Source organism: Guillardia theta (assembly GCF_000315625.1).
Source record: "Guillardia theta CCMP2712 unplaced genomic scaffold GUITHscaffold_30, whole genome shotgun sequence".
In the NCBI taxonomy this organism is placed as follows: domain Eukaryota; class Cryptophyceae; order Pyrenomonadales; family Geminigeraceae; genus Guillardia; species Guillardia theta.
Window position 1 is genome coordinate 315,072 of NW_005434644.1, and position 20,850 is coordinate 335,921.

The following is a 20,850-nucleotide window of genomic DNA, read 5'->3' on the forward strand; positions in this document are numbered from 1 at the left end:
ATCTTCGCGCTTGTCCAATCGTGGACGGATGTAGGTGACATAGCCCCAGCACAAGATGGCAAGAATGATGATGAAGAGAATCCAGTCCAGGTGCATGCCGAAGATTGCACGAAAGTCCGTCCAGCTAAGCAGTCACTATCAATCCACTGCCTCCAATCCACTGCCACTCCTTGCATACCTTGAGGGCCACTTGATCTTAGACAAGTGGGGAACAAACGAGTTCAAGATCTTAGGGCCTGAGTATCAATTAGGTTCTGGATCGCCTAGATTCGTTTGTAAGATATAGAGTAATCCTCTACCTTTGGACTCGGAGGAAGGCGACGAACTGGACTCGGATGAGGCTCCAGATGCAGCAGGAGCCGCAGCAGGTGCGGCGGCAGGTGCAGCAGCAGGTGCAGGCGCGGCAGCGGGGGCGGGGGCGGGGGCGGCCTCAGCAGCCTCTTCCTCAGCCAGCTCAGTAGTCACGGCAGGGAAGGATCGTTGAGCAGATTGCTTGAGGAAGAAATCAATCAGGATGAACTATCAAGGTCTAATAATGAGATCTTACAGCTTGTGCCTTGACCAACATGCTGGCGGAATCGTCGTCGGAGGATCCGATTGCCAACAGTCCAACGGCCACCAAGGCAAAGAGCATGACAGCACCAACCATCTGCATCCTGTTCTTGTTGGAAAATGTCCTGACAACATGCCAGTGTTAATAATTTTGATGTGCAACTTCTGGTCATTTCTTTTGCTTTTCCTACAGCAGGCAATGCATGATACAAACTACGAACTCGATTTCATCTCGAAATCGCGCATCATTTCTGTCAGCCAATCGCAGCACAGATGAGATCGCCATCTTTGACATGAAGAGGGAGATGAAGGGGCAGTGCAACAAGAAGTTTCCAGCATTTGAGCACTGACCTTTCCTCATTCGGACGAATCATGTCGTAGCGCTGACCGCCGGCAGAGAGCATGGCGAAAGGCGCGCTGGGCTCTCCGAAAATAGATCGGGAAAAAAAGGATAGGAGGTCCGGGAGAACAGTGGGGTGGGGTGCCTTGACCACCCGTAGTCGAACTATTTTTGAGAGGGGGTTGAATCCGATCCCCTTTGTCACACTAGTACCCCTTACTTGGTAGGGTCCATCCTGACTGGGGCCCAGGGGTACTGATGACAATGGTGAGTGATCGGACCGTCACACACCGGCTGGCCCTGCGGCCTCAGTAGAGTACAATATTGGGCTGACCGTGGGATTTTGGGGGTAGGGGTGTATACCCGACCGTACGAACTCGGAATCATGGCGCCGAGGGTCATTTCGGCAGGACCCCAGGCAGTCCCTTTCAGTCCTGGGCTCGGATCGGACCGTGGGGTGACCGGCACGACCGTATAAGTCAAGGGGAGGGTGGGGTACTTGATTCGGATTCTACCGTACAGGCCGTGCGAGGGGTCATGATCTTCGATCACGGTGAACTTCGGAAGGGACCCAAAATAGGATTGAGAGACAAGCTAGTAACCGGGTTCACGCGGTCAAGACCTCCGTTGAGCAGGGAGGGGGCCTTCTCTCCCGCAGCCAGAAGGTCCGGCTGTCCCAGCATCTTGGCCAGGTACGGCTGCACAAGCTCCGACACGGGCCATCCAGCAGCCGCAAGCATAGCAAGACGCCCGTGCTTGAGCTCCGCCTCCCTGTAGTTCTTGAGCGCGTCCATGGAGGTGGCGCAGTTGAGGGGATCGAAGCCCTTGTTGCCCACCATGACGCAGTCGGCCAGCACCGAGTCCGGCTTGAGCAGGCCGAACTTGATCGCGTTGCGCACGTACAGGTTGCCGCCCTGAGCATCATCGAAGCGCTGCATGTTCATCAGGCGCTCGTACTCGGCGTAGTCGATGACGCCGTTGCCGTCGATGTCGCCACGAGCCATGAGGGCCTGGATCTCGGCGGAGAGGTTGTTGCCGAGAGCAGCCTTGAGCTCGGCCATGTCGATGCTGCCAGAGCCGTCCGCGTCGAGCTTGTTGAAGAGCTCCTTGGTGAGCTTGACCTCTTGCTCGATCTTGGTGGGAGCGCTCTGCATGCGGAGGGACTCCGGGAGCAGGTGGCAGGGCGGGAGGAGGCCAGGCGGGGGAGGCCCGAGGAGGCAGGGGCGAAGGCAGAGGCAGAAGCGATGGCAGCGAAAGCGGGAGTGCAGGGGTATTACCTTGGGGTGGGGTGTCAACAAGTACCGGTACGTTTCCCATCACTGTACTGTTTTTGTAAAGGTGGGGTATAGGGGGGCATTTGTTGAGGGGGTACCCTTACCTGGTGTGCATACGCCGAAGTTCCTTTAATCGACAAAAGGACTCCCGAAGGAGTCCTGGACCAGCATGACAGGGGTCATTGATAGGTTTCAATCACCCATCCAATGGGGCTGTATGAGGGTCTTAAAAAAGAAAAAAAAATCTTCCCTCCTCCGACGGAAAGTTTGTGGCACTGCTCGTTTCATCTTCCCGCCATTACAGAGTTTGCGGTCCGACAATACACTGAAACGATGGTAATGAAAAAAATGTAGCGACTACCTGCTATCTAACATGGTTTCGCCAGACTAACATACTATAACATGCCGAGGAAGAGAAAACGAATTACAGATGATTCAGACAACGGTCAAGAAATAAGTTATTCAAAACCATTCACGAGAGTCGTCAAATGTGGGTTATACTCGAGACTCAAGGTAGAGAACAGATCGATTTTAGACGTGATCGACAGATGGGTATTACATATCAGTCAGATCACATCAAGAGGCAGTATGATATTCAACTGTTTTCTGATATGGGGCAGGGATACAGGGAATTTACGATATGTAGTAGATGAAATCAAGAGAGCCAAATCGACCTTTTTCTGGAATGTTTTTACACTTGGAATGGAACAACATAGCCGTACAGATAACAAGTATCCAACTCTACAACGTTTCTGGTCAGAGAAAAGACATCTTTTCGTTGATTTATGTAGAATTCGAGGAGACTCGCAAGCTATTGTATTCGCTGCAAATCAATATGGAACGAATTTCTACCAAGACCTGAAAGCAAATTTTACAAACCGATTGGAAAAGTTCATTGCCGAATTCTGCAAAGGAGAGTTACATATTAACCATCAGCAAGAAATCGAAGACGTGAAGAATGTATTGTTTCAAAGGAAAGATTACGAGTTGAAGACAGAAGTGTTTAACAGGAATAATTCACAGCAGATAGGAACCTTCATCGACCATATGAAACAACTAATTGGATTATCGGGGGACGAAGATCTTTTTAGTTTCAAATATGACAAATTTGATCATAGGTTGCAGAAAAATCTGTTTGAGATAATCGAGACACACATGTTCATGTTGAAGTTCTTCGAAGATCGTGGTCTCTCGAAAAAAACATTCAAGGCAGCACCAATGTCGAAATTCGGCAGAAAACATCTAACAATCGATAATGATGTGATGTATTACATTTTGAAAGAAGCGAACAGTTTGAAACCGGGAGAAGATAAAAAATCGTTCATGAGAATAGATCAAACTTTGGAGAACTCTAGGAATTTCAGAAGGATTTTCGACTGTTCGAATCTGTTCAGAGATCAGAGAGAGGAGATTACAAGTATCACGACAGACGGTGTATCGGTTTGTTTTCGCTTCACGTTGATTATCAAAACAATCGATGGACTCGAACAGGAACCTTCATTGCGCACTACCAAATGGCTTGCCGATAGAAAAAGGGCTGAACGGAAATCGGCGAAGAAGATATCAATATCATACAAAGTATTACATGAAAATTCAGAATACCAAAGAGAGATCGAAGAATGTAAAAATTGCCCAAGGGTAATTGCGATCGACCCTGGGAGGAGCGTCATTATATCGGCCGTCGAACAATTCAGAGATGATCAACAAATAATCAGAAAAAGATTTCAGTTTTCGAGAAAACAATATTATCACGAGTCACATCTGAATCGCAATAAAAAGAAAAGAAAGACGTGGGATCAAGATATTCAATCGACATTGCACTATCTCAAGGGGTTCTCGAGTAAGTCTGGCGGCAGTCTATCAAGATTCGAAGACTATCTTCTTGCAGTTACAAGTCATTGGGAGGAGTTAACTTCGCATTATTCAAAGCGAAAATACGCCAGGATGAAATTCGACATCTACATTTCGAAACGAAAGTCAGTCGACAGGTTTATCCGTACAATGAAAGGAAAGGGAGAAATAGAACCTGTTATCGCATATGGAAATGCAAGGTTCCCGTCTACAGGACGTCGAGGAGAAAGGCCTGTACCGCCGGGTCAGGTGGATAAGAAGAAGATTCGAGAATCACTACAGAGTCGTAGATGTTGACGAATACCGTACTACCAAGTGCTGTAACGATTGTGGTTCTGAGCTCGATGTGCTTCGACGGATTGAAAATACAGGGAACGAACCAGACGAGACCTGTAGGTTGAAAACAAGGAAAAGTGAAGTACGAGGATTGAAATTTTGCAGATCATCGAGGTAATATCAAGTTTTGTATACTCCTGTAATTCACCTTTTCATCTAACTGTTATCGTGACAGCTGTAAAGGAAAGCCGATCAAATCCAGGGACTTGAATGCTGCACTGAATATACTCACTTGTTTCAATGTGTTTCCTGAAAGACCGAATCACCTACGTCGCCCCTGAGGTGAATTCAATGATTGTTGTCGCCCCCTCCCTACCCAGACTGCGTCCCTCGGGACTCGATGCCTAATTCCCTGCCTGCCTGCCTGCCCGGTGCCTGCCTCCATTATGATCCGATGTTTACGACATGTGATCATTGAAGTGACTGACTGGCATCATTTGGTAGGATTCATGTAAGGCTCCAACAACATCCGAAGACAATTTGGCAAAAAAAAAACAACTGCCGTTGTATGACGGAGAGTCGCGGCTCTCAATCATACGACGGCAGTTCTGTGCGAAAACTTAGTTCGTCGTTCAGAAGGGTATTCACATATTCCGTCACCGTGACATCATGAGGGAGAGTACCCGTGGTAGATAGATTCGTGGCGTTTATCTATTAAGTGGATTCCTAAACCTAAACCCCTCCTAGTCCGGGCCCGGCAGGGAGTCCGGCGGGGCGCCGCCCGGCGGCAACTTGCTTCGGATCATCGGATGGGCCGGGCCCCGGCCGCCCGGCCGCCGCAGGTGATACCTCTTCCCCGCTATGACCACGTCAGTTATTAAAAATGAAGAAAAACCTTGGCATGCAGCTTGGCATGGCATTTTGCTGCCAAGGGGGAGAAAGGGGAATGGCGGCGTACAAGTAATTGAGGAGCAGAAATCAGCAGCAAAGAAAGAGTTCGACGGCATCAAGATGTTTTATTTCGGTAAGAGTGATCTGATGTGATCAGAAGATTGTTGCCACCTATCACAGTCGAACGATGAAAAGAGAATATTTGGATCCCGATACCATAACTCCTCGTCTCCCTCTTCCTTACCGGATGATAGACAATCTGATCAGATCGCTGGTGGAAGAGGCTCTGGAGCAGACGAGGGACGACAAGGAGCAGGAGAAGGCGATCGATAGCGTATCGGCAGTGTTCGAGTACCACCAACGGAAGGATATCATCCTATCACAGGCCAGCAGCGATGGCCTCCTCGTGTTTGTCTGTACGTCTTCTGGCTCCCTTGAGTGCATCAACTCGCTGCGGGGAGCACAGGTCGGGGAGCCGATAGTTCTGGGGGAACCCGCTACATGCCTGACGCTGAGCTCGGATGGAAGGGCTCTGGCGGTGGGGCTGCGTTCCAAGGTGAACATCCTGCAGGTGATGAAGGACTCTCCTTTCTTGAAGCACTTGTTGAGCATCGAAACACGGGGAGTGCCGAAGAATTTGGCCTTCTCCTCAGACAGCACTGTGTTCGTGGTGATTTCTGAAGCCGAGGAGCTTGAGCTATTCAGGATCGCCCTACCAGAAGTTCCCGTTGTCGAGGAGGAAGAAGAGGCTAAGAACACATCCTCTGAAGCCAGTGGAGAGAAGAAGGAGGAAGCAGAGGGCGAGGAGCTAGTGCCTACCATGAAGGATCCGGTGCGAGTGCTGCGGCTCAAGTGCAGCAGGGAAAAATGCAAGAAGATGTTTTTTCTCGGGCTGGCGCCAAAGATCAGAAGAGTCGGCGAGCTAACAGGAAGAGAGTGTCGTCACCTCAACATCGTCAACGTCGGCACCAACATCCTCGAGAGGTTCGACATTCCGTTGAAGGAGTGGGAGGACGCAGAGGGCAGCGAGGCGAAGGGGTTGGCGGACGTGTCTATTACCTTGCCAAACCTTGTGACGACAGGCGCCATGGACGACACGACGGCCATGCTGATCATCGGGATGAAGAACGGGAGCAGCATCATCTGGAACAACCTGCTGAACTCCCACCACGCCACCTTGAAGAAGCACAAGGGCGCCGTCACCTGCTGCGCCTTCACCGGGTACTCGTCGGACAAGGAGGCAGTCCGTGCGATCACATGCAGCGAGGTCTGCCGATCACCCCTGGTGCTTCCCTGTGCTGATGATGCTTATTGAGCAGGACAACTCCATCTACATCCACAACCCCGTCGACGGGAGCATACACCACGTCTACCGGGATGACCATCTCAGGGCAATCGACCTGGTCTGCCCGACCACGATCCCTATCTTCCTCCTCGCCTCCGTCTCTCTCCATCAAGTCTGGGTGTTCAGCATCGACAGGAAGGAGGTCGCCGCGACCCTCAAGATGCCCTCCGACACCCTGCGTGCCAACATCAACATCTGCACGACTGGCGGGTTGGCCGGCGAACTCCTTCCCGTCCTTAGCTTGATTCAGAAGCCAGCGGTAGAGGAGGGAGGAGAAGGAGAGAAGGAGGTGACGGACGACAGCGAAGCCCCCAAGGCAGAGGAGGAGTCGACGCTGCTCGCGTACCGCCTCATCGACGTGTTGAAGATCGTCTACCCGGACATGGTCCGAAAGCCGCCAGGGCAGTGGATGCAGACGTCAGCGGAGGAGACGTACTGGCAGCAGAGGATGCCTGCGTTTGCGGGGAGCGAGGCTCCTGCTGTGTCGGAGACGTACCTGAGGTAGGAGGAGAAGGGGTTGTAGAAGGAAGGCAGCGGGGGAAGGTTGGTGTGGTGGGGGTCAGGGTGGAGGGAGAGGAGGAGGAGCCGGTATGAGAGGGAATAACGAGTTCTCCTTCAAGGCAAGCCCAGCAGGTGTCAGGCCTTGCAGGCGGCAAGTCTCCTCTTCAGAAGCAGGGCAGCCTAAGAGGCGAGTCCCCTCACCTTCCCCGCTCTTCTCCCCTACCAGCCGGGGTAGCGTCCCCCTTGGAAGTTCACGTTGACCGAGCACACAAGCGCAACTCCATGGTGGTCCAGCCGACGCAGGTGGCGCGTGCGACGGGGTGCCGGGGGGGTCTGATGTGCGAGCAGGAGACGATCAATCCGATGCTGAGGAATCGATCGCTGGGGACTTTGCTGTCGAGGAAGAATCAAACTGGCAGGTTCATCCTCCTAACTTCTCTTGTCCTCTTCCTCCTCTTCCTCCTCTTCCTCCTTCTCCGCCCCCCCCCCCTCCCCACCACCCCCCCCGCCTTCTCCTCCTTCCAACTCAGAGTCCTCACCTTTTTAGCCCCGTGTTGCCCTGCTGCTCGTCCTCCCCGCTCCCATCCTCCTCTACCCGCACCTGTGTCTCTGACCTCCTCCTCCGGCTTGACTTACTCTTCTTCACTCAGAAACTCAAAGTCTCCGCAATCCAGCGCTGCGGACTCGTTTCATGTTGTTGTTCGTATCTTTCCCTGCTGGTGAGCTGACAAGAACTCCAGGTGGCGAGTCGGTCGAGCGGGGCGTTGGCTGACGCGGGAAGTGGGGGAGGAAGGCCGCCGAGTGCTCGCAAGGACGGCGGTTCTACTCCAGTCCTGGGCAAGGTAAACACCAGAGGAACTGAATTGGGAGGGGCGGGGAGGAGGAGGAGATGGAGGAGATGGAGGAGGAGATAGATGATGATGATGATGATGATGATGATGATGATGATGATGATGATGATGATGATGATGATGATGATGATGTTGATGATGATGATGATGATGTTGATGATGATGATGTTGTTGTTGTTGATGATGATGCTGATGGTGGTGGTGGTGGTGGTGGTGGTGGTGGTGGTGAAGATGATGATGATGATGATGATGAGGAGGAGGAGATGAAGTGTGATTCTATGCAGGCGCAGAGGCTGAAGAGCGCGAGAAAGGAGAAAGAAGTGATCACGCTAGCGGAAGTCAGGTGAAGTCTCCTCCCCGTCCAGGGCTGGTCTGACGAGCTCGCAGCTCCATGAGGAGCTCGATTGCTGAGAGAAGCTACAACGATCATGTGGAGATCGTCATGCAGGAGCTCAGGAAGCGACAGGTAAATCTGAAGCAGGGGAGGAGGAAGGGAAGGAAGGGAAAAGAGGAGGGGAGGAGGAAGAGAAGGAGGGAAAAGAGGGGAGGGGAAAGAAAAGGAACGAAATGAGGGAAGGTGTAATGAAATGAACGAGAGGAGCGGAGCAAGAAGAGAAGCGAGGGAAAGAGAGGAGGGGAGAAGAAGGAGGAAACGAGGTGGAGGTAGGAAGAGGAAGGAATGGGAAAAGCTGATCATCGATTCTGGTAGGAAGAGCGGTTGACCCTCAAGGCCCATCGAAAGAAGAGAGCAGAAGAGATTTTGACCTCGTTCAACGGATGATCTCTGTTCTCCTCCCGTTTCGTTTTTTTTCCATCCTATGTATGCCTTTTCCAAACCGTCCCCGTCTCCTCCTGCCCACCTCGGTGCACCCCCCTCTCTACCCCTCCGCTCGTCCTCGCTGGAAGTTGCTGGAAGTGGCTTGACAACTCTCGATCTATCTTCTTCGGACACCGTAGCTGTCATCATTAACTCCATTTTCTTCTCAACGACATTCGATGCTTTTTAAAAGTACTTGTGGCAATATACATGAAAAGTTCTCACTCAACCGGTGATGTTCTGCCGTTCCTCTTTCCTCCATCCTGTTATGCGGACCGATCTTGTCCTCCGTCTCCCCCACTGTCCGGACTACTTCAGCATACCACAGATCAGCGGCGATCGGGCTGTGACAGGTGCATTGCTCCTACTCGCTTCTTACTATCCGAAAAACCTCAACCAACTGCGGTCCCAGCGGCAAGGCACTCAGTTCACTTCCCTGATTCGCTTCTCTTCCTTACCTCCCATCCTTCGGCGCTTGCGCTAAGAGTCTCAGTCGCTGTGACAAGTTTCAGCATGAGTACCGCATGCCACATAGAACGACTCACCATGATGTTCCAGGGCCCAGGGTGTTTCGGTTTATCCATCAGCTTGAACTTATCGTCTCTCATGTCGCTGAGCAATCTACTTCCCTTCCTGCGGACGAGAACATGAGCAAGCAAGGGCCAGCCAAAGATCCTTGAACACACTTCTTGTTGCACGAGGAGCAGGCCGCTACCAGGTTCTCCCATGAGTGTTGCCCACCCTTCGACTTGGGAACCTGAGTGTCTTTTAGCACACGTCTTTCGGAGATCAAGCAACTCCAACAATGTGATCCAAGGTTGTCGCCGGGGACCCGCAGTACTGGCAGGTATTGTTGTCCCTTGCAAAAATCTGACAGCTCCTATTAGTGGCGGTGGTGCGCAATGAAGCTGTACAGAGCCTCTGCTCGGGCGGAGAAGGGACAGCTTCCTCTTGGAGTTGGGTTTGACTAGTGCATGTGTCACTGACTAATAAGAGTTCACATGCCATGCAATCACAATCCAGCTTCACGAATTGTTGAAGCATGATGACGGATGGCACCGGCATTGCGTTGTCTACACTCCTCCACCTGGATCACATCACTTGTGAGTCAACCTCACGGGTGTTGCGTCTCCATCACTCTCACAACAGCTCAAAGCTCGATGGCGTCTGCTGCTGACTTGGCGTCTCGCGGTGTATCTGTCCTCGTAATGACATGGTGGAGAACTTTTGAAGCAAGGGTCGCACCGAAACACTCTGGACCATCCTGGCCTTCCCTTGAACAAGCAGTTTGACACCTCTCTGCACACAGAGATAATCATCACGAGAGTGTTGAGAACAACCTTGACAGAAATCCCTCCCTTGCCGCCAACCTCCGAGCACTGTGCTTTCTACACTACCGCAAGACGCAGTTTCGCTCCTTCTTCTCATAATGCCATATCGTACAATCTTCGCTCTGCCTCACAGTTGCCAGCATCTTCGCCTCCCAGCATGTCTACTGCACGTGTACTGCATGCATGACATCACCTGTGCTGTCACAACCACCAGCGGCTCCATCGTCGCGTTCAGCACAAGGCAGTGCATTTCGAGTAGCCCAACACCCCACCCTGCTCTACGACTGTAAAGCAAAAAATCCGGCGTTGCACTTCTTTTCAGATATTTCAAGCTATTCATGGAGTTCATTGAGTTAAATTCAATATTACACTGGATTTTTTGAACTAAAGATATGAGAAATGTCCAATTACCGAAGTTTTCATGTACCCACCATAGTACCCCATTCGTTCACCCGACATTTTCGTGCTCTTCCTGCCCGACACCTCCTCTCCTCCTCCTCCCCTCCTCTGCCCCCCCTCCCCCCTCCTCTCCTCTCTCCTCTCTTCTCTCTCCTCTCTCCCCTCGCTTGTCTTCTCTCCCTCCCCTCGCTTCTCTTCTCTTCCTCCTCTTCCTCTTCTCCTATTATCAAAACTTCTCTGACCTCAGGTCTCCCATGCATTCTCGGAACCCCCTCTTCCTTCTCCCTGTACCTTAGTTTTGCTGAAATTTGCCGCATGTCTCTAGTTACTGCTTTTGCACCCTTGGGGCCCTGCCCCACCCTCCCGCTCTTCTCTCCCTGATACTTCTTCACAACCACCTTTCCTACCAGATCCTACTCTCCCCTTCCATGACAACTCGACCTCTGTCCTCTGCTGAACACCGACTCGCTCCTTTCCCTGCACTTTTCTCCACATTTTTTGCGAGACGTCAATCGAGCCATCCAGCTCCCCTTATCCTGAGTTTCTCTTCACAATAACCTACTGTATTATTTGGGATGCATGCCCTCCTTGGACTGTATGATCCCGATCAGTTTTCACAGCTCGGTCAAATAGAAGAAACAGGCTGGAAACAGATGATATCGTCTTCACGAGAGTTTGTTAATCTTTCTTTATTCATGAGGAAAAAATAGTAACGAATAATGACTTGATACAAGCGTGACGAGTATCCCGGATCTGTCATCCCGACGCGTTGGAGCAGGGGATCTTGCCTATCTCTGTCAGCAACATCCTTACTTTACACTGTCCTTGTTGCTCTTGACACGCTGGACGCTCTCTTGTTTGTCCTTGCCATAGCAGTGAACCAGCCAGTTGTAGACTAACTCGTAAGATACAAACGTGACAGCCGACGAAGGGATGACTCTGAAAACATTCGTGAAGAACGCTCGATACAGTCCTCGAATCCCAGCCTCCCGCCACAGTTTCACATATTGCAACAGGAGCCCAGACTTCTCGTCAGACTCCATGATCATCCTCGTTCTTACCACCTCGTGCGGATAAGTGAAGACGCTCGCAAATATCTTGGAACCTGCAGCCGCCGCTACAAGCGACGGAACCCCCAGCTCTGTGTGGAAATTCTCGTCGATAGGTACCCGCTGCCTCTTCGCCAGCTCCAGCTTGAGACGCTCATACATGGGATACTGGATTGTAATGTGCGAGACACCGAGCAGCGATGGGCCAAGACCCTTGTACAAGGCAGCGATCCCTTCCTCCCTTGGGATCTTGAGGAAAGCATCCATGGTTCCGCGGTAGGGGCAGGAGTGCCGAGAGAACATCTGTATCCTCGTCTTGACGACCCAGAATGGGTTCGACACGGTGGCAGTCACTATCCCCGCTCCGCAGGCAGAGAGCATGTGCACAAAGATCTGTCCTTTTGAGAACTGCAGCCCCTCCTGCCGATCATTGGTCTCGAGCATCGACTTGAAGAAGTTGTAGGCTGTGAAATACGTCGTCCAGGTCGGAACCATCCCCAAGAGGGTCGGGCTCAGCCCCCGGTACAAGCCCCGTACCCCCTCCTCCTTCATGATGGTATGGATGGTGTCCACAGTCCCTCTGTACTTCACAATGGAAGAGTGCGAGTGAATCTGACCCTGCAGCCTTGTCTTCACGACATCGAGAGGGCAGACACAGAAGGATGCGCATACACCAGCTGCAGCCCCCGCCAGAGCGGTGAGGTAACGATCTTCAACTGTCCTGTGCTGGTAGTGCACTACCTCGGAGGAGTGGCTGGTAGGACAGGATGGTACCCCCATGAGGATATCTTGGTGTCTCGACCGCTCACTAGGACATGAAAGGGCTCTGTTCAGGAGGAGAGAGAAACGACAAGATGCTCAGTCCCGGGTTCCAAGTCGCCTGAAAGTGACGGTTGGTATTGCCTGACCTCCTTGCGAGAACTATTCCGCTCGCACAAGGTACATTCGTTCCAAGCTTCGACGCCAGTGCAGAACTATATACTTCTGAAAAACTAATGGTCACTTCGACGAAACACAGAGTTGGTTGCATCGTTGCTCGGTCACAAAAAGGAAGGCGGAATGCATGTGGACAGATAAGCATTCTTTCTCTAGCTATTGTTTCCCAGACAAGGAAAACCTCAACAAGTAACTATCTAGTAGAACACAACATCACCGAACGTTCCCTGTCTATGAAGTGCCCATCATGTTGACCTCTTCCTCTTCCTTCTCCTCTTCCTCTAGTTCACATTTCTTGCATGTACAACATCTACAACCACTTAACTCACATATATCACATGCTCATGCAATTTTCAAGCACTTGTGTTGCCTCGACTCTTCTTCCAGCCCTATGTTCTGCCATCTCCTCTCCATCGCACACTTCATATTCTACCGCCTCCCATCCCCCTTCGCATCCCCGCGCCCCTCTGACCCAACCACCGGTGCATTGCCAAGAAATCGATTCCTCTTGGGCTTGGTTGGGGGGTTGTACCAATGGATATGGTGGGGTAGCTTTGAGTGGGGGTCCTTGGTAGCATTAGGGAGGGGTGGGTGAGTTCGCCTACCATGGGTCACTTCACACCACAGAGTTTCATGGGTGGGGTTACGCTTTGTGGAGGGGGTGGTTGAATTGCTGATTCTCTGCAGATAGTGGGTAGGGGTCATAACCCCCCACTGTTCTTGGTACACGTTGGTAGAGGTGTAGAACGGAAAGTAGGGGGACGAGGGGCCTCTCAGAACTCAGGTCCCGGTACGGCGGCCCGCCGGCGCACTACTGCCGCCGCGGCCGGGGGCCGGCCCCGGCCGAAACTCCGACAGTGACTTGGGCCACTGAGGCTCAGAGGCTCCGACTCTGGTCCAGCGGCTGCCCGGCCCGCGGCGACGGGCAGCTTTAGAACTGTACGCTAGTAAACTGCCATGAGTCAAAGGCTTTACTACTTAGTTACCGTACAAGTCTTCTTTCCGCTACTGATACACCAACAATGGAGCACTGTCATCGACTTGCCCAGCAGTGGCTCCTACTGCTCAGTGAGGATCACTTCTTCCTCGCCGGGTTTCTGTTCTGCTGTGCACGAGACGCGTCCTTCTTGCCGGGGGGAGGAGTCCTTCCTTTGTTCCCTCGGCCTCCTCCGTCGATGGCAGGAAGAAAGCTCTGAGGTTTCCCTGCTGGAGCACAGGGGTAAGAGGACAGTGACGCGTCTCCATCGAGCAACGAGGTACCTGCATGCTCCTGGCTCTGTGCTTCACCGGGGGCCCTCCACCAGTCGTCCTCCATGAACTGCTGCATGTCCGGATCGAGCGGATGGGCGTTCATCCGACGAGCAGGAGAACCCAACTGCGGATCTCCAGCGTTGGGCATGTGCTGCAGGCCTGCGGGGGGATGAGAAGCTTCCTCCTCCTCTCTGCCGTCCTTGCCTGCGCTCGCCAGCTGCCCTGGCATCCCGAAAGGGTTTGCGAGCATCGGCATCTGACATGAAAGGTTACATGATGACGTCTTGCAGGTAGCAGCGGCAAGGGGGGAGGGAGGGAGGGGAGGGAGGGAGGGAGGGAGTGGGAGGGAGGGAGTGGACCTGTGGGTAGCCGGGAGGAAAGTTGTTGAACATGTGGGGATCATCATAGGGGGGATCCATCCCTCCTCTCCTCATCTGGGGGTTCTCGTGGCCCATTCCCTGCTGTTTCTCCGGCATCATCATCGGATCCCCAGGCACGTGCGGCATCGAAAAGAAATTCGCCATGGGCATGGGAAAGCCGAACATGGGACGCTGCTGCTCCGTCAGACGTGAAGGGAGGATACAAGGATGCAGAACCTGCTGCAGCATCGGGAACGGCTGCTCCATCCTCTCTCCGTGCTGTATCAGGCCCTCCTCCTTCTTGAGCTGACCAGCGCCCTCGTTTGTCGGCTGCAAGACAGGAAGAGAGAGGAGGGGGACGGGAGGGAGGGAGAGGAGGGAGAGGAGGGAGTAGGGAGGGATAGCGAGAGAGGAGTGCGAGGAAGGGGAGGGGAAGGCGTTGTCATTCATCATATGAGGCTGGAGAGGAGACAAGCACCTTCTTTGATGGCGAGATCTTCTGCTTTCCCTCAGGCATCCCCTGCCCTCTCCCTCCTTTCCTCTCTCCTCCTTTCATCCCGTCTTGCCTCCGACGAGGAGCCAGCCCAGGGCCCAGCGGCCCGCGCGGCTGATTCTCCTCCTCCTCCTCGAAATCTTCTCGGAGCTCCCTGGCTCCCTGCTGCAACGAGTTTTCCTCCTGCATGTCCGCCCGCATCGCGTTGACAAAATCTTTGTGCTTGTGGTCAAGAGCCTGGAGCTGAGGAGGATCACCATCACAACAAGGAGAGGAGAGGAGAGGAGAGGAGAGGAGAGGAGAGAGGAGAGGAGAGGAGAGGAGAGGAGAGGAGAGGAGAGGAGAGGAGGAGGGCAAGGGCAAGGGTAGGAGCAAGGGGAGAGGAAGGGGGAAGGGGAGAGGTGGTGGGAAAGGAAGGGAAGTTGGTAGGAAGGGAGGACGAGTGGGTCAGGGAGTACGAAGAGAGGATGACGGAGGGGGCGGAGAGTAGGGAGGGAGGAGGAGGAGGAGGACGGGGAGAAGGGAGGGAGAAGGAGGAGGGCAGTGTTACCTGCATCTCGGATTCTTTCTTGATCTCGTCAATACTTTGTCTCACGTTCTGACCCACACGCGTTAGGACGAGACTTGACCAGAACACTCCTCTCCTCGCACCTGAAAGTCTCGCAGGAAGCTCTGCTCCTGCACGAACTGGCGGGTGATGTTCTCCATTTTGCCTGCGCTGCAGTGAGAAGAGGGAGGAAGGGAGGAGGCGAGGAGAGAAGAGGGAAGAGAGCGGGAGGAAAGTCAAACCAGAGAGGAGAGGAGAGGAGAGGAGAGGAGAGGAGAGGAGAGGAGAGGAGAGGAGAGGAGAGGAGAGGAGAGGAGAGGAGAGGAGAGGAGAAGAGAGGAGAGGAGAGGAGAGGAGAGGAGAGGAGAGGAGAGCGGGGCAGGAGGAAGAGGAAGGGGGGAGAAAAGACCGAAGAGCCCGGAAATCTTTGTTTTTAGGAGCTCCGTCTGTCTTCTCTGGTCGCGCAGCTCGTGCAGGTTATCAGCGAGCAGCTCCTTCAGACGAGCCTTCTTTGCATTGGCGATCTCAAGCTCGTGCCGCATCCTTGCGATCTCCTCCATCGCCATCCTCCGCTGCCACTCTGCGTCCTGTCCGAACGTCAGAGGGAGGGAGAGTGAGTGAGGGAGTGATGGTGGCGAGGTGTCGAAGGTGGATCCAGGGAACTGCACGGGGAGAGGACGGAGGGGAGAGGACGGAGGGGAGAGGACGGAGAGGAGGGCAACACGCTCTCCGAGTCACCTGGCGGATTCTTTCCATCTCCATCTCAGAGCGGAACTGATTCATGTCTTGCGCGCTCCTCAGCTGAGTCTCCAGCTGACCGACCTACAGCCTCTCCGTCATCCCCGTCCCCCGACCTCGGGGTCACTCACTTGGATCCGTAGCTCGAGGATCAGCTCGTTCTTCCTCGTCAGCTCCTGCCGCCCTCCCCTCAGCTCTCCCTCCCCCTCCCTCACGCTCCTCCACGCCTCACCTCCTTCAACCTCTCCCCGGCTCCCTTGCTCCCCCCGTACGCTCCCTCAGCCCCAGCCCCAGCCCCAGCTGCAGCTCCTGCCTCTGCTCCTCCAGGAAGTTCCTCAGGCATCCCCCCATGTTCTTGCTCCTCCATCCCAGCATGCTGGGGGAGCAGGTGAAGTTGATCGTCTTCGCCGAACGTGAAGGGCTGATGATGATACCGAGAACGAGGAGGGTCGATGAAGTCGGAGTCTTCCTCCTTCATGCTCGCGCTCGGAGCCTGCTCCTGCATCCTCTCCTTGGGCTTCCCGCCGTCGTGCACAGCCTCCTCACTCATGTCTGCACGCCTTGCTCAGATCACAGCAGACCTCCATACTCCTCCTCCTCCTCCTCCTCCTCCTCCTCCTCCTCCTCCTCACCAGCCCACATCCTGTCAGCAGCCTCGCGCCGGGCATTGAGCTCGAGGTCCATCTGTCCTCGCAGCGCCTTCACTTCCGCCTGCTCCTTGTCACGCAGGCAGGACGGCAGTCAGGAGTCACCTGCAGCGCGTCCTTCTGCGCCAGCACGCGCGTCATCTCCTCCTGCCTCTCCCACGCCTCCGTCTCCGCCCTCTCCTTCCCCTGCTCGGTGACCTCCAGTTGAGCCTCCAGCTGGGCTATCCTGCTCTTGAGCTGCTGGGACGAGGCGCTGGGCCCCTGCTCTGCTCTGCTCGCCGGCTGGGACAGGGGGAGGTCCGAGTCGGAGATTCTCAGCTGCTCCTTCCCAGCTGAGGCCCTGCTCATGACCTGAGAGTTCTTGTCCAGAGCCGCGTCCACCTGCCCCACAGAGTCTGCTGGAGTCGAGCAGGAAGTGGAGTTACCATCTTGTCCAGGTCGTAGCCGCCTCTGTCCTCTCCCTCCTCCTCCATGGCCTGTGATGGGCGTCAGGGCAGGGAAGAGGGGCGGGGGCAGGGTGAGGAAAGGACCTGCTCAGCGCCTTGTGCCATGACCTCCTCGAACGTTGGCTCCTCCTCTTGCTTCCCATCGCCTACAACGCTGTCATTCCCTCCTCGCACTTCGATGCCGCTCACCCTCACCTCCTCCTTCTTCCAACTGCTCTGCTCTCCCCTCTTCCCCTCCTCCCGTCTCGTCTGGACCTCCTGCAGGCTCATCGCTCGCAGCCCCTTCCTCCCCTGGAAAGAACCGTCACACTTCCTCCTCCCAGCAGTCCCTCTGCTCTGTTCCTGCAGGGTCTTGCTCCCCTCCAGCAGCAGCAGTTTCCCCTCCCTCCCCTTCAGGCTGAGCATCCGTCTCCTGCCCTCCTTCGCCTCCTCCTTCGACTTCTTCCCCTGTATTCACATCAGCGAGGGCAACCGGCACCATCTATCTGCTGCCTGCTCCTCCTTCGCCCTTGTCTTCATTACCACCATCTCCTTCTGCTCACATATTCAGTCTCTCAAGCTCCTCCTCCCCTTCCTTCTCATAACCTGGAGGTGCCTCAGGTTCCCCTCCTCCTCGTTCGTCTCCCTCCGCGGCCGATTCTGCCGCCTCCTCGCCCTCCTCTGGTGCCGCAACTTGAGGCAAATTTCCTCCTGTATCCATCATCACCGCAGGAAGCAATCAGAACCTGCTCACCTTCACCCTCTTCCTCTCCCTCCTTTGCTTCAGCCTGCTCGTCGCCTGGAGCGGGAGGAGCCGTCTCGGCTTCCTCTCCTCCTGCTCCTCCTCCTTCAGCAGCACTAGGCGGATCCCCTCCTGTCTTTATCATCAAGGCAACAAGAGTGAAGGGTCTTGGCGTTCACCGGCCTCTCCATCTGCCGCGTTCGTTTCCTTCACTTCAGCGTTTTCTTCTCCTGCAGGAGAGATGACCAGGCGATGAGTGGAGGACTGGGAGACCTTGAGCTTCTTGTGCTGGCTCCTCTGCTGCAGCAGCTTCTTGCTGGTCGCCTTGACAGCATGTCACGATCAACCTTGCAAGGAGAAGATTTCAAGGACCTGAGCGCGGCGCGGCTTGATCCTGCTCTGCACCTGAGGGCGAGAGATCAGCTGGTGAAGATCATGATGGGAACAAGAAGAGTATGTCTGTATAAGGACAACCTTCCTCTGCCGGAGCTGCCTCCTGCTCATCATTCTACGGGACGACGATCAGACAAGATAAGATCGTAGGTTGTCGCACCTGAACAATGTCCTTGATCGCTTCTTCTTCTGCTGCAGCCATGGCCGGAAAGATTCAATCGCAACGTCGAACGAGTATCAAACACAGAGAGTCCTGAATGTCATGCGATGAAGATCAATCTGCGGATGAATGAGTCATGGCAGCTACAGGGTCTCCGATCGGTACGGCACTGAAGCGATTGGTCTAATGGTGATAGATGATTAGCACAAGACCCCTCCCTCAGATCAACTCTCCTCTCCTCTCCTCTCCTCTCCTCTCCTCTCCTCTCCTCTCCTCTCTCCTCCCCCCTTGACACTGTTCTTCCTCCGCCATTTCCAACGGCCGATAACCCCCATCCCCGCTTCGACCCAACTTCTTACAAGTAATTGTATATTGGAGTTAAGTGAAAATTCAAGGATTCGCTAAATGCAGCATAATTTCCGGCCAGGGAGAGGAGGGTAGGAGGAGGAGGAGCGAAGAAGACGCAGGAGCGCAGCATGGAGATTGTTGTTGGAGTGAGATCAGGAGGATCATCGTGAAGAGTGAAGGACCATGGGAAGGCGACTTGCTGGCGCTGATAGTGCGACAAGTGCCGCCATGGAGGAGGACTGGTGCGGTGCCCCCTTCCTCCTGGACTGCTTCGACGGCGTGACGATCTTCTCCAAGGAGACTGAGGGGACCTGGGGTACAGCACGTTTGTGCCTGAAGGACATACGGCACGCGTCTGCCTTCGTTCGAAAGATCTTGCCCCCTAAGGTGATCACGGACATAGTGATCAAGTACAAGCTGGTTTCATCCGCAAGGAAGGCAGAAGGCCTCGCGCAGGATCTCAACAACTTGAGGCACCTCTCGCACCCTAACGTCGTCAAGTACTACAACGCAGTCCCCTACGAGCACAAGGGGATCCGCCTGGGAGTGCAGGTGGTGTGCGAGTGGTGTGACAAGGGAAGCGTCCTTGACCTCCTCAAGTATCATAAGAAGCTCCAGCACAAGGGCAAGACTAGCCTGCAGGAGGAGGAGGATGGTAGGAGACCGTTCCTGTCGACTGAGACGACGAGAGGGGTGCTGAGAGACGCGGTGAACGCTCTGTGTTACCTGCACGATGTGATCGGGCTGGTGCATGGCGACGTCAAGGCATCCAACATCCTCTTGACCTCCTCTGGTCAAGCAAAACTTGCCGACGTTGGGCTGAAAGACTCCCTTGCTAGTGCGGACGACGAGAGCGATCAAGGTTCGCCAGCTGACGTGTGTTGGCTCTCCTGTCGTAGCTGATGCTGGCCAGCAGTGAGGACAAGCTCAGGTTTGCGCATGACGCGAGAAGATCTAGGTGAAGAGGGCTGGGGGGTGACGAGCTGGTCTGAGGAGCTGCATGCAGATTGCTTTCACCTCGGCTGTGTGGCGTGTGAGATGCTGACGGGGTCGCTCATGGAGGAACGATTCCATGCAAGATCCTTCTTCTCGCACTCGGAGCTGGTCAAGGTCAGTGAGCGGAAACATCTGATGTTCGACCGCGTCGTGACATTTGAGCCTTAGGATCGGATCAAAGTGGACGAGGTGATGAAGGACGTGCGGAAGCGAACGGCATGCCAGAGCTCCTGGTGCACGGTGAGTCGGCAGTTCGGACGGGAGCCTTTTCATGTTTTGCCTTCAGCATTGCAGCGGCTGTGTGTTAATCAACTTGGCTGCGAGATTGATCAGTCCAGGTATGTCATCTTCGATGGGGGAGAGAGGGCAAGCCAGGAGAGGGAGGGAGGGGAGGGGGAGAGAAAAGAGCGAAGTGCTAGAGAGCGGAGGGCAAGGCGGATGGCGCTGAAGGGCATCCAGGGGCGGAGAGGCGGATGAAGGCGAAGAAGATCCTAGAAGCCCTTGATGAGGAGAACATCGTCGTCAAGGATGACAACCCGTCACAGATTTCTTTGCCGCATGATAGGACGAGGGAGATGTACGACTCTCTTGAAATTCCTCCTCTCCTCATCCCTTCATCGCGCAACCACCGGCGGGACTATGCGAACTCGCACCTCAAGGTCCCCTCCTCTCCCCTCTCCCCTCCTCTTCTCTCCTGCCCCCACCCTATAATGCCAAGCATACGGGGGAGGAGGGAGGTACATCGAAATAAATAAGCGGGGCACAGCAAAAAGGTTTTGACGGTATTAAGACCATAAACACAATATCAAATCGATAGGAAAGATATCATATTCCCTTTCACAATATACACGGATGTTGTACAGAAAGAACTTGTTGTTTACTGCTCATCTTTTCTGTCTATAGTCTCAATATCCAAACGAGCTCTTCCTGACCGAGGGAGCATGCCACTCGACGGAGTTAGCGCAGAATCCCTCCGAGCTATCGAAGCTTTCTGATCCTGATCCTCCACCTTCTCCTCCGAGCTATCAAAGCTTCCTGATCCACCTTCTCCTCCGAGCTATCAAAGCTTCCTGCTCCACCTTCTCCTCCGAGCTACCCCATCTTGTCCTGGGATCCTTTCAAGCCTTTAGCTGTCTGTACTCATCCATCCGATCCCCTCTTGTGCGCAAAGACATAGAGATAAAACGCTTCCCGTCTCGCATGCTTTCATGACCTCAATTGCTGCCCAAAAATGATGGAAAAGCGGAGCACATGACTTGCTTTTATGCATTCATATTCTCTTCTCGCCCCGTGGATTGCACTCATCTCATCTCTTATCTCATCTCATTTCATCTCTCT

The 20,850-nt window shown here is 54.0% G+C and overlaps 6 protein-coding genes across 6 annotated transcripts in view; 2 read left to right on the forward strand and 4 right to left on the reverse strand.

The window, feature by feature from the left end:
• Positions 1 to 1,492: 1,492 nt before the first annotated feature.
• Positions 1,493 to 1,862, reverse strand: GUITHDRAFT_152361 (hypothetical protein; the record flags this gene model as incomplete). Its single annotated transcript, XM_005833384.1, has 1 exon — positions 1,493 to 1,862. A coding segment is annotated over exon 1 (331 nt), but the record flags the coding sequence as incomplete, so codon positions are not given.
• Positions 1,863 to 5,371: 3,509 nt separating this feature from the next.
• Positions 5,372 to 8,662, forward strand: GUITHDRAFT_138206 (hypothetical protein; the record flags this gene model as incomplete). The annotated part of the gene is made up of 9 exons (XM_005833385.1): positions 5,372 to 6,451; positions 6,504 to 7,030; positions 7,179 to 7,261; positions 7,379 to 7,449; positions 7,681 to 7,749; positions 7,771 to 7,872; positions 8,166 to 8,224; positions 8,269 to 8,347; positions 8,591 to 8,662. 9 exons carry the CDS (start codon positions 5,372 to 5,374, stop codon positions 8,660 to 8,662), a joined length of 2,142 nt encoding a protein of 713 aa, XP_005833442.1.
• Positions 8,663 to 8,877: 215 nt separating this feature from the next.
• On the reverse strand, positions 8,878 to 9,965 carry GUITHDRAFT_152362 (hypothetical protein). The gene is made up of 9 exons (XM_005833386.1): positions 9,944 to 9,965; positions 9,843 to 9,895; positions 9,715 to 9,785; positions 9,613 to 9,665; positions 9,503 to 9,568; positions 9,385 to 9,455; positions 9,244 to 9,331; positions 9,157 to 9,194; positions 8,878 to 9,098 (listed from the first exon to the last, which is right to left on the reverse strand). Exons 3-9 carry the CDS (start codon positions 9,761 to 9,763, stop codon positions 9,077 to 9,079), a joined length of 387 nt encoding a protein of 128 aa, XP_005833443.1. The 5' UTR covers positions 9,764 to 9,785; positions 9,843 to 9,895; positions 9,944 to 9,965; the 3' UTR covers positions 8,878 to 9,076.
• Positions 9,966 to 11,174: 1,209 nt separating this feature from the next.
• GUITHDRAFT_201013 (mitochondrial carrier protein) lies at positions 11,175 to 12,257 on the reverse strand (the record flags this gene model as incomplete). The annotated part of the gene is made up of 1 exon (XM_005833504.1): positions 11,175 to 12,257. One exon carries the CDS (start codon positions 12,255 to 12,257, stop codon positions 11,238 to 11,240), a length of 1,020 nt encoding a protein of 339 aa, XP_005833561.1. The 3' UTR covers positions 11,175 to 11,237.
• A 1,231-nt stretch (positions 12,258 to 13,488) lies between these two features.
• GUITHDRAFT_107668 (hypothetical protein) lies at positions 13,489 to 18,210 on the reverse strand (the record flags this gene model as incomplete). Its single annotated transcript, XM_005833387.1, has 21 exons — positions 13,489 to 13,616; positions 13,674 to 13,920; positions 14,024 to 14,215; positions 14,261 to 14,353; positions 14,502 to 14,759; positions 15,067 to 15,114; positions 15,168 to 15,229; positions 15,473 to 15,650; positions 15,802 to 15,885; positions 15,933 to 15,977; positions 16,034 to 16,353; positions 16,434 to 16,512; positions 16,554 to 16,829; positions 16,874 to 16,924; positions 16,979 to 17,040; positions 17,090 to 17,185; positions 17,480 to 17,584; positions 17,634 to 17,672; positions 17,795 to 17,939; positions 17,988 to 18,020; positions 18,169 to 18,210. 21 exons carry the CDS (start codon positions 18,208 to 18,210, stop codon positions 13,489 to 13,491), a joined length of 2,583 nt encoding a protein of 860 aa, XP_005833444.1.
• A 489-nt stretch (positions 18,211 to 18,699) lies between these two features.
• GUITHDRAFT_138209 (hypothetical protein) overlaps positions 18,700 to 20,850 on the forward strand; it is a gene marked incomplete at both ends in the record, with an annotated part of 6,260 nt that continues 4,109 nt past the window's right edge. The window contains 5 exons of the mRNA XM_005833388.1: positions 18,700 to 19,378; positions 19,433 to 19,626; positions 19,681 to 19,752; positions 19,799 to 19,850; positions 19,972 to 20,171. Coding sequence (XP_005833445.1) covers positions 18,700 to 19,378; positions 19,433 to 19,626; positions 19,681 to 19,752; positions 19,799 to 19,850; positions 19,972 to 20,171 — 1,197 coding nt within the window. The remainder of the gene's footprint in view (positions 19,379 to 19,432; positions 19,627 to 19,680; positions 19,753 to 19,798; positions 19,851 to 19,971; positions 20,172 to 20,850) is intronic.

Coding starts and splice junctions, on each gene's coding strand:
- GUITHDRAFT_152362 (XM_005833386.1), bottom strand. CDS start 9,763: ATGCCGGTGCCATCCGTCATCATGCTTCAACAATTCGTGAAGCTGGAT. Junction 9,666..9,714: donor ACAATTCGTGAAGCTGGATT/GTGATTGCATGG, acceptor CACATGCACTAG/TCAAACCCAACTCCAAGAGG. Junction 9,195..9,243: donor CTGGGCCCTGGAACATCATG/GTGAGTCGTTCT, acceptor AACTTGTCACAG/CGACTGAGACTCTTAGCGCA.